This window comes from Schistocerca nitens, chromosome 11, assembly GCF_023898315.1.
Source record: "Schistocerca nitens isolate TAMUIC-IGC-003100 chromosome 11, iqSchNite1.1, whole genome shotgun sequence".
In the NCBI taxonomy this organism is placed as follows: Eukaryota; Metazoa; Arthropoda; class Insecta; order Orthoptera; family Acrididae; genus Schistocerca; species Schistocerca nitens.
The window spans coordinates 153,538,792-153,550,887 of NC_064624.1; the positions used below are offsets into that span (position 1 = coordinate 153,538,792).

The 12,096-nt window shown below is 47.5% G+C and overlaps 1 protein-coding gene across 4 annotated transcripts in view; it reads left to right on the forward strand.

The window, feature by feature from the left end:
- Nucleotides 1-12,096, forward strand: part of LOC126213370 (zinc finger protein ZFP2-like) — a 224,982-nt gene that overhangs the window by 23,103 nt on the left and 189,783 nt on the right. For 3 of the 4 annotated variants that reach the window (XM_049941072.1, XM_049941071.1, XM_049941069.1), the window contains exon 4: nt 5,499-5,591. In XM_049941072.1, coding sequence (XP_049797029.1) covers nt 5,499-5,591 — 93 coding nt within the window. The remainder of the gene's footprint in view (nt 1-5,498; nt 5,592-12,096) is intronic. The other variant, XM_049941070.1, reaches the window with a different exon arrangement.

Here is a 12,096-nt window from a genome sequence, read left to right on the forward strand (position 1 = left end):
CTACTGCACCAGTAAGTAGGGCTTCTTCCATTCCATTCACATACAGAGTGCAGGAAAATTGTTGTGAAATTGACTCTGTGCATGCTGTAATTAATCAAGTCTTGTCCTTATGCTCCCAGGGAAGTGATACGTAATGGGACGATATGTATTTCTAGATTTTTCACTTTGAGCTGGTTCTTAAATCTCTGTAAATAGTATTTCATAGGATAGTTTGCATCAATCTAAAGCATCTGTGTGTCTTGTTTCTTAGCATCTGCACGACACTGTCAATTGTGAAAATTTGTGCCGCTCATCTTTGTATATGTTGAGTATTCTGTGACAATCATATGTGGTGCAGGTGCCACACACCTGAGCAGGCTTCTAGTATGGATTGTACAAATGTTTTATAAGCAATCTCCTTTGTGGACTGGTTGCATTTTACCAGTATTTTACCAGTGAACCAAAGTGTGCTATAAAAGTGCAATTTTACATTTATGAACAGACTGATGGCCTCAGCAGTTTAGTCACTTAGGAATTCAATGCCCCCCCCCCCCTCTCTCTCTCTCTCTCTCTCTCTCTCTCTCTCTCTCTCTCTCTCTCTCTCTCTCTCTCACACACACACACTCACACACACACACACACACACACACACACACACACACACACACACTCTATATAAATATATATATATTTTCTGAACATTTACAGCAAGTTCACAATCTCTGCACCACTTTGAATTCTTATCCATCTGTGACTGACCATTTATGCAGCATTTTCCGGTATAGGGCCACAAAATATAAACAGCATCACAAATGACCTGCAAGCAGCAAATTCGAATTCCTGGCTTTTATACAATAATTAAACTGTGCCATCATGATCCAGTACAGGTGACTCTTTCTGCCTTAACACTGCATAATATGAACATGAGAGAACTACAGAGGAAGGTATTTGATACCTTATGAGATCGGAAAATGCTGATTTGTTTTATATGCATGGGAATCTTTTGTGGCTTTTTAACACAGTGAGACCATTAATTAATGTGAGAGAGGGAGAAAGAGTTGGTTATTTGAAAAGAATTTTTAACAACATGTTAATGAGGGGAAGAACAATGGTATGTGTTAAGAATGTCATAAGAAATACTTAATATTGGAAAATTTTTTCAGTTCTGACAAACATCTCTAATCTCCTGGAAGTGAGAAATTTCAGTCACTGGGCACTGGTTGCAGATCAACCAGATACTTCGTTCATAATTGTTTGCACCTCATGAATGCATTATCATCATTGGTATAATGAATGGAAACCAGCATCTGCATCACTATTTTCTGTAATAAAGATGATCAGTTTTCATGGGAATTGCAGATCAGCCCCATATAAAAATTGGAAAAGTAAGAATGAGGGCAGGCAATATAAATATTATGTGAGTATAACACTATAAAAATAGTGATAATGTTACAAGAAATAACATCGTTCTGACGATTCATTAATTCAGTGACAGCAACATAATTACACAGCTTTACAACATGCTTTAAACAGTAGGCAGCAACAACATGACACATTTACCAATCCAGTCCCTTTCCCATCAACACTGTCACATTTACAAACTAAATACTTCTCAGCCCTGCTTTAAGGCTTGTGCTTTACACTATAGCTCACATAATACATGCAGTGAGCATTGATTTAATAATCTGAACATAACACCACTATATAGGGCAGGGCCGGCCAGAAATTCTGCACGCGTGCGGTGCTCCTGCACATGTGCAACTTCCGGGTCACAGCGTGCACGCCGCAGCCGTCAGCGTTCATGTAGTGCATGTTTCTACCCATAGATTTCGCTTTATCCACTTGCTAGGATACTCTGTACTAGCGCATTCTAGTGCTCTTTCCACAGCTTGCAAGCCAACCATGGGAAGGTATTTCGCGTATTAAACATTTAAAATACTGTCACAGTCTACTCATTGAGATGTCTAGTTTTATGTTAACAGTTTAACCCAGTAAGACAAGTAATACAGTTAAAAACCATGGGTTTTTATTAAGGCAGCTTGACTGACGGCAGGTAGATAAGAGTAATGTTTTTGATCTAGTATTTTAGAAAGAGAGCACTTAGCGACTTCCAACGAACCTTATTCATGATTTCAAATAACATTAAACTAATGCAAGGTTTACTATAACTAATTCTCGGTGTCCTCAGTTACACCCACATAATTTCTGTCTCACTGACCTCCGAACAGAATGATAACCACAGACCTCTCGATGATCACCTGTTATTTCAATACTATTATTGCTACATCTTTTATCAGCTCCGTCTGAATTCTGCATAATAACCGACAATTCGATGAATGTTACGTTTTATCGACTTCAGATGAGCGTAGCCCTTCACACATTAAAAAAAAAACCCTAAATGTAAGTATACATTGGAACAATTGGTTTAATGACCAACTTCCCTGATACTAATGTAACATGGAGCAGAATGAGGCACTAATGCACAGTTAGTAAACAATCATTTTTAAGTATGAAAGGAATAAATCCAAACACGTTTATCACTGGTCATGAGAAATGATAATCGAGTTGTGTCTCATCCATTTTCTTAAGGACATTTAATTTTGCTTGTCGTTCTTCACTGTTGAGTACACTACACTCGTCTTTGTGATATGTATTGTAGTGTCTTTCAATTGAAAACTTACGCTGGCCGCCTATTATTCGGCAGCATAGCAAACACTGAGTTTTCACCAACGGCTACAAAAAAGAATTGCAGTTCCCAGTCATTTTTAAACAACTGAGAACATAGATCTCCCGTCCTTTGCTTTTTCACAGTACCTGCCATTTCTCAATACTTCTCTGTTAAGGTTACGGTTACCAGGGGTAAACGAGACTGGGTATGTTGCGCTCTTGCTTGTACCACATAAACAGGGAAGTGGAGCCACCGCCGTTCAATTAGGACACATGTCTAATAACAGATGTCGCTGTCGCACACGTGTGCAAGTGTGCAACACTTCCGCACGTCTGCACACTGTGCAGCATTTGGCCAACCCTGATATAGGGTGTTTTCTCCACCATTTACAAACAGGGATTGATTGAGGAGAGGATACAAACCAGAAAAGGTCTTATGTCCAGAAATGCATGATTTCCATGCTAGAGACCATTTGTTAAATTGTACATCGTTACAGAGATTGTGGTCTAATATGTACCGTACCATCCAGCCAGTCACAGTCATTGTATGCGTGGTTTCTCATACATCATGCTATAGGATCCTCTCCTGCCATAGTAATTGTTAATGTGTCATGTCAACTGCATTTGATATTGAGCAAGGAACTTTATTTTCTATACCAGTAATTCCTAGGCACTGCTGGACCTTTTTATTCAGTTGTGTACTGTACCATAAGAAGTGAATGAAGCAAGTGTCATTCTGGCTTGCTCTAGCTAGATAATTACTTGAATCAGTTTATGCTAGACATCGCTAGGAGTGGCATTGTGACTGGAGTACACTAAAATAGGGTGAATACGGTTATGAATCAGAGCAACACGTATGAACACCAGAGCAATGATTGGCAAAGTTATTACTATAATCGTCTGAAGTATATACCCATAAATAGACGAAACAAACTTTCGGCAAAGTGTTATTGAAATGTAGCTTTCCTTGTGCTTTACTTCACCCAAAATCAGCGTATCTTTGTTTTCATTTTGTCCTGTCCGAAAATAATTCCTAATTGTTCTATGGCCTCTTTGTTAATTTCACATCAGCATTGAGATCATTTAATTTTGGAGATGTTTCAGAAGGTTGTTGCAACAATGCATGCTTCAAACAATGTCTGTAATTATCCTTTGAGCTACTATTTTTCGAGAGCATGCTATCTAGAATAAATTCATTGTCACATCACATAATGCATTCTATTGCTGTTTTTAAATTGGCATTTCTTTAACATAGTGACAAATGTGATTTCCTGTTTTTACTGAGCTTACAATGATCTAGGACATTTGTCTGAGCTATCTTATGGTTTTCATCTGAGACTTGTTTTTGGAAGAGATTGATTTCGGCATTTGCTGTCCTTAATTTATCACGTAATCTGACAATTTCCAGTTCCTGGCACATCAACATTGTTGTAATGTGATTACTACTCCGTCCAGTACTGATCAGCTCCCTACATTTTCCTCAGCTGAAGAAGCACTGGCAGACATTGAAACTGCAGCTTGTTTACTGTCTTCTTTCAACAGCTTCCCTTAAGCAAGTGCTTTACTGAAGATTTTCTTTTGTGTAATATTTTCGTTAGATATTTCAGTAAACTGGGAAATACATGATGAACCACTGAGCTGCTCTGGTTTTAAGAGACCACCCTTGTCTTAAAATTTCAACTTGTTTACTGGTGATAAAGATTTGTTGTTCCTCACTGAAATGTGAATCACACACACAACAACTGTCAGACTGTCTTTCTGAGGAATTGCTGTCAACCATTTTTAAATTCTACTTTAGTTTTTGGAGACTTACAAAATATTTACCCTTAGTTTTTCACCCATATCGGTTCACTGGATCAAAAAATGTGGACATGTTTTGTTCGTTTTCTTCTATAAATAGCAGTAACTATAACTCTCAGCACCTCCTTATAATCACAGCCTTCAACTCTTAACCATTCACTCAAAAGTCCATAAACAATCTTTCGAAATAAGTTGAGACAGAAGCAACAAACACCATCCAATTCCATGTGCACTTGAGTCTCAAGTGACAGTGCTAGTCTTAGTTCTTGAGTATATGAAAATGGTACCTGTTCTTTTGGACAGGTACAAAAGAACAGATACCATCTTCATATATATAAGGCTCACAGGTCATTTGACAATCTTCTTCCACACAGATGCACAAACAGTGCCCGTACTCTTACGGGTATGGGCAAAAAGCCGCGAGTAATGAGTATAATGGGTAGGGGCACTAAGAGTATAACGCAGGACAATAGGTTGGAAATGTGGGTGTCATGGTAGGCATGCCAGAGATAAGTCCCTGCAGTCACACTATCCTCTATGTCCTGGGTGGCTCAGATGGATTGAGCATCTGTCATGTATGCAGCAGATCCCAGGTTTGAGTCCTGGATGGGGCACACATTTTCACCTGTCCCCGTTCACTTATATCAATGCCTGTGTGCAGCTAGGGGTATTCATTTCATTGCAGTTCTTGGGCTTAACACCTTTATTGTCCTACTATGTTAATGCACAGGGAGTAGCACACTCCCTCTTCTTCTTGGTACGGGCAAACTGTGAGGTTACCAAATGAAGGATAAGGGTCAGCAAGCACTATGAAGTACACTATGTACTGACTATATGTAAAATTAGTGCAGTATGGCACTGTGTGAAATTACAGTGATACATGTTGGCAGAATAGCTGCTCAATAAATTATATTTTTTAAATTTTTGTGTGTGTACATGATACGAATCTCTTAAAATTTGTATGATATTCATAAAAAAAGAATGTTAAGAGCCATGTCATAAGTACAGAAGGGTACAAGCAGTTTTAACTGAGAGTTTTTTCTTTCTTTCAGTGTCTTGAAGATAACTTGGGAACCTCTTGGCCAAATGATTTTATCAAGGAGGATCCTGAACTAAATTTGGAGGTGGATGAAACTGAGAATACTGTAAGCACTCCCATCTCTGATTCATTGCATGTAGAGTGATAAAAATGTATTTGTGTAATTGCTTAATGTAAGACATGCATTACCATGGGACAGGCACAGATTGAGTTTTCTTGACATAAGTGCAATTAATAATTTTACAGTACTCTTGTGCTATTCCACTTGATGTGGATTAGCAACTGTTACTTGCATATTGTTCTGAGTAGAATCCAAACAGAATTTGTAAAAATATGTTTAACCATGTTTTCAGTGACCCTTCTGGATGTTAAACATTTTGTATAAGTTTAAACTCAGAGAGTGTAGGTCATTTGAAAAATATTCCTCCTTCGATTAACTTATGATTAATGGATTGCAGAAGAATACATTGGACATGATTCATCTTTTCAGTGAATCATTGATATTTGTAAGTTTGAACCAAAAATTTTCAAAGGTGCCAAAGGTATGAAGTGTGATACTATTTGTATGTGATAGATCATCCTTGATGCATTGATCTTAAAATAGTTACAGTATGGCTACCTCAATGGTATATGTTGAATTACTTACAGATTTGTCAGTCACAGAAAAACTTCCCCCTGCGGGTTCGGGGGTAAGAATAGGCCCGCGGTATTCCTGCCTGTCGTAAGAGGTGACTAAAAGGAGTCTCAAACATTTCGGCTTTAATGTGATGGTCCCCTCTTGGGTTTGACCTCCTTTCTTTTCCAAATTTCCGTTGTTAGTGCGTGCCATTTGGGGAAGGACGCCTTACGTGGTGTTTTTCTATTGGTCCATCGTGCACCACCATCTTGCATGTTACCTATTGTCGTGTGAGGGGGATTTCACCCAACATCTTCTGGGTTGTCTCCTTCTCGTCTTGTGCGCAATCCTCCTCTTAGCGCCCACGACAACTGTGGACCCTCTCAACACCTAAAATCCAGCACGGTAGCCGGTCCGTTGTGGTGGGGTCGTCATGTACCCTCTTGGTGGTAGCCCCCTGACCACGCAGGGATCGCACTACAGATGCCAGAGCTGTTTCCTCCCCATGCATGCCAAGGAGTATGTGCCCATCTTGTCTGGGGCACGGGGACTCCGGGCAACGGGATATCGGCCAGGTACCCGTTGCTTTGGCTGGGTGGCGCCCTTGGGGACAGCCCTCGTTCGGAGTAGGTGGCATCTGGGCGGATGTGGCGCAATGAAGCGCAATAAATCACACCAAGCTGGTGGTCGCACGGCCACCAGCGTCTCTAAGCGAGGTAGAGTCGACTTTGATGCTGCGCAATATGACCCTCAGACGTTCCCCTCGTTGGCTGCGCCATGGGAGGGACGCCGATCTAGTGCCAAGCGGGAGCCTTACGTCCCACAATACCTTGTCTGTAGCAGGACTGATGGTGACTCCTTTCTTCCGATGAAGCCTATGTTTTTTGTGGAACACCTGGAGGATAAGTTCGGGGAAGTGGCGGGGTTGTCAAAAATGAGGAATGGGTCCATCCTCCTCAAGACGTCCTCCCCAGCCCAGTCACGAGCGTTGCTCTTGTGTGATAAGCTGGGTGACGTCCCTGTTACCGTCACTCCCCACAGTAGCTTAAATATGGTCCAGGGGATTATTTACCATCGTGACCTCTTGTTACAATCCGATGACGAGCTGAGAGCCGACTTGGAACGACGTGGTGTGCATTTTGTCCGTCGTGTACATAGAGGACCCAAGACAAACAGGGTGGCCACCAGTGCCTTTATCTTGGCCTTTGAGGGTGATGTCTTGCCCGAGAAGGTCAAGGTGATGGTTTACCGTTGCGACGTCAAGCCATACGTGCCTCCCCGATGCGGTGCTTCCAGTGCTGGAAGTTTGGGCATATGTCCTCCCGTTGCCCATCCAGCGCTACATGTCGAGATTGCGGACGCCCCTCTCATCCTGATTCTCCATGTGCGCCTCCGCCTGTATGTGTCAACTGTGGGGAGCACCACTCTCCATGCTCGCCGGATTGCCCCGTTCTTCATAAGGAGCGGAAGATAATGGAATTTAAGACCCTGGACCGGCTTACTTATCGAGAGGCTAAACAGAAATATGAAAGGTTGTATCCTGCTTCCATTCGAACATCTTATGCTGCAGCCACGTTATCGTCGCCCACGCGAGCGACGGTTGTCGCCTCATCTGTGCCGCCTTCAGTGGGCCCTCAGGGCCATGTATCTCTGTCTGCCCCCCTCGTGCGGGGGGGAAAGCCTTCCTCTGTTGCCCCCTTAGCAGTTGGGGGCAAACCCTCTTCTGTCGCTCCCCCCACGCTTGCTTCGGGAGTGACATCTGCTCCACAACCGGGAGGCTCGATCCCTCCCCCTCCTTCTCCGCCGGCGTTGCCTCCGCTGGTTCCTCTCTCGCGGAAGGGATCCCTCGGGGCTCTCCCTTCCTCCGTTTCTTCGCCTACCCAGCCGGATGTCAGCCAGTGGCTGTAGGTTCCGCCACCTGCTGGTCGTAGGGCTTCTGCGTCGTCGTCAGCTTCCGACGCTCCTTCAGAGAAGCTCTCCCAGCCCTCTCACCCTAAGGGCCGACGTGAGAAGGAACGGCATGTGTCCAAGAAGGACGTTCCGGCGGTTTCAGCACCGCCTGCTGTACATAGTCCTGGCTCCGGGGATGAGGTGGAGATCCTCGCCTCTGCCGCGGATCTCGCCCTCACGGAACCCTTGGGGGCCTTTCCTATGGACTCGGCTGACTTTCCCCCGGTGGCGGCAGTTGGTTCTGAGGCGTCGTCTGCCTCTTAGTCGCCTTCACGCCCTCCCAGTCCCTTCCTGCTTCCATTCTCCAGTGGAACTGTGGCGGTTATTTCCGCCACCTGCCTGATCTCTGGATGCTTCTGAGTGATTCCCCTGTTCTCTGCATTGCTCTGCAGGAAACTTGGTTTCCTGCAATGCGGACCCCTGCCCTTCGCGGTTATCGGGGATACTATAAGAACCGTGTTGCCTGTCACCGAGCATCGGGTTGAGTTTGCCTCTTTGTTCACCACTCTGTCTGTAGCTCGCCAGTATCCCTTCAGACGCCTTTCGAGGCAGTCGCTGCCAGGGTTGAGCTCTCGCCGGCTATTACAGTTTGCTCTGTTTACATTCCTCCGGATGGGGAGCTCCCCCGGCATATCTTGGCTGCACTGCTGGCTCAACTCCCGCCACCTTTGCTGCTTCTGGGCGATTTCAATGCCCACAACCCTCTATGGGGTGGGACTGTCTCCGATGACCGCGGTCGGGCCGTGGAGCATGTGTTGGCTCAGCTCGACCTTAGCCTCTTGAATACCGGTGCTCCCACGCATTTTAGTGTGGCCCATGGCTCTTTCTCGTCCATCGATCTCTCTCTTTGCAGCCCCGGACTTGTCCCATCCCTCCACTGGAGAGTGCATCCTGACCTGTGTGGTAGTGACCATTTTCCCATCTATTTGTCACTGCCCCAGTGTCATTCTTCTGGGCGCCTGCCCCGCTGGGCTCTCCACAGGGCTGACTGGCCGGCTTTTACTTCTGCTGCAACCATTGAGTCTCCCCCACAGGGTGACATTGACGGGGTGGTTCGTGTCCTAACCACATCCATCATTTCGGCGGCTGAGGCTGCCATCCCCCGCTCTTCTGGACTCCCTCAGAGGAAGGCTGTACCCTGGTGGTCGCCGCACATTGCTGAGGCTATTCGTGACCGTAGGCGGGCTCTCCAGCGTTATAGGCGGCACCCGTCTCTGGAGACCCTCATTGCCTTTAAGAGGCTCTGTGCCTTTGCCCGTCGTCTTATTGCACAGTGTAAGCAGGAGTGCTGGGAGAGGTATGTCTCATCCCTGGGCTCCCGTGTCTCCCCCTCGCTCGTGTGGTCCCGGATCCGGCGGATTTATGGATACCAGACCCCTATGGGTGTACCTGGGCTCTCCTTGGACGGCGCTGTCTGCACGGACGCTGCCGCCATTGCTGAACAGCTTGCCGCGCACTTTGCTAAGAGCTCTGCGACTGCATCTTCTCCCCCCGCCTTTCGCTCTCTAAAGAAGCGAGCCGAGCGGACGCCGTTATCGTTCCACACACGTCTTTCTGAAAAATACAATGCTCCTTTCAACGAGAAGGAATTCCTCGCTGCCCTTGCTGAGTGCCCTGATACAGCACCAGGACCGGACTGCATCCACGCGCAGATGCTGAAGCATCTCTCCCGGGACTGCCAGAGACACATTCTCGCGGTATTTAACCGCATTTGGAGCGAAGGCGTGTTCCCGTCGCAATGGCGAGAGGGTGTTATTGTCCCCATCTTGAAGCCCGGTGCGGACCCACTGGCGGTGGACAGCTATCGTCCCATTACCCTCACCAACGTTTTGTGCAAATTGCTTGAACGTATGGTGGGGCGGTGTTTGTGTTGGGTCCTTGAATCGCGCGGGCTCCTCGCTCCATCCCAGGGTGGCTTCCGTCGGGGCCGGTCTGCAGCGGACAATTTGGTGCGGCTGGAATCTGCTATTCGTACGGCCTTTGCCCGACGTCAGCATCTCGTTGCTGTATTTATTGATCTGAGGAAGGCATATGACACCACATGGAGGCATCACATTCTTGCCACGCTGCATGCGTGGGGTCTTCGTGGTCGGCTCCCGGCTTTTCTTCAAACCTTTCTATTGCACCTCTCTTTCCGGGTGCAAGTCGCTGCCGCCTGTAGTTGTTCTTATACACAGGAAAATGGGGTCCCGCAGGGCTCGGTGTTGAGCATGTCCTTATTTCTAGTGGCCATTAATGGTCTGGCTGCAGCCGTAGGGTCGTCGGTGTCTCCTTCTTTGTATGGCGACGACTTCTGCATTTCATTTAGCTCCACGACTACGGGAGTCGCCGAACGCAGGCTGCAGGTAGCCGTTCGGAAGGCAGCATCATGGGCTCTGACTCACGGTTTTCAGTTCTCTGCAGCCAAGACTCGAGTTATGCACTTCTGCAGGCGTCGGACGGTCCACCCTCATCCTGAACTTTACCTCGACGGCCACCTGCTTGAAGTGGTGGACACTTGCCGCTTCTTGGGACTCGTGTTTGATGCCCGGCTCACATGGGTTCCTCATATTACTCAGCTGAAGCAAAAATGCTGGCGGCACCTCAACACCCTCCGCTGCCTTATCCACACGTCTTGGGGTGCGGATCGCTGCACGCTGCTGCGATTGTACAGAGCCCTTGTGCAGTCTCGGCTTGATTATGGGAGCCTGGCCTATGGGTCTGCATCACCCTCAGTGTTGAAGTTGTTAGACCCCATACACCACTGTGGGGTCCGGCTTGCAACTGGCGCTTTTTGTACGAGCCCCGTGGATAGTCTACTGGTGGAGGCCGGGGTTCCCCCGCTGTGGATTCGCCGCCATCGACTGCTCGCCGACTATGCTGTCCACGTGCATTGCTCGCCAGGCCATCCCAATCGTCGCCTGCTTTTCCCTGCCATGGTCCTCCATCTGCCCGAACGGCGACCTAGGTCTGGACTTTCCGTCGCTGTCCGCGTTCAGTCCCTGCTGGCGGAATTGGGTTCATTCCCTCTTCCGCCTCCCTTCCGGGTCTGTGCACCTACGCCTCCCTGGTGTTTGTCCCGGCCGTCCGTCCGTCTGGACTTGGCACAGGGACCCAAGGACTCGGTTCCGCCTGTGGCCCTCCGTCGCCGTTTTCTTGCGCTCCTCGCCTCATTTTCGGACTGTGAGACTGTCTACACTGATGGTTCCCTGGTTGATGGTCGCACTGCCTACGCTTTTGCTCATGCTGCCCATGTTGAGCAGCGCTCCTTGCCGGCTGGCTGCGGTATTTTTACTGCAGAGCTGGTGGCAATATTGCGCGCTCTTGAGCATATGCGTTTCTGCTCAGGTAGGTCCATTGTGATCTGCAGTGACTCCCTGAGCAGCCTTCAGGCCATCGACCGCTGCTATCCCTCTTCTCCTCTGGTGTCCTCTATTCAGGAGTCTGTTTCCGCCATTGCCCGTTCTGGTCGTTCGGTGGTCTTGGTTTGGACGCCAGGTCATGTAGGCATCCTGGGGAACGAACGTGTAGACAGGCTGGCCAAAGGTGCGATAGACGCCCCAGCTTTGGAGATCGGCCTCACGGCTCGCGATCAGCAGCTCGTGTTGCGCCGTAAGCTGATAGGGATGTGGGCTGCTGAGTGGCGTGGCATGACAGCCCCGAATAAACTGCGGGCTGTCAAGGGGACGACCGATGTGTGGCGTTCCTCCCTGCGGGCTTCTCGCAGGGACTCGGTCGTCCTGTGTCGGCTGCGCATCGGCCATACATACCTGACGCACGGCCATCTGTTGCGTCAGGAGGATCCCCCCTTGTGTCGGTGTGGCTCCCGGCTGACGGTCGGCCACATTTTGCTGGAGTGTCCTCGACTGCGCACACTCCGGCATTCTTTTAATCTCCCGGGCACTTTGGCTTTGGTTTTATCCGACGATGCCTCCATGGCTGACAATGTTTTACATTTTATCCGTGGTAGTCCTTTTTATGGTTCGATTTAGGGAGGTCCTGCGCCTTTCCCTTTCTGTGTCTTTTGTCCTTGTGTCTGTTGCTCTTCTGGTGTGCCGTCAGATGG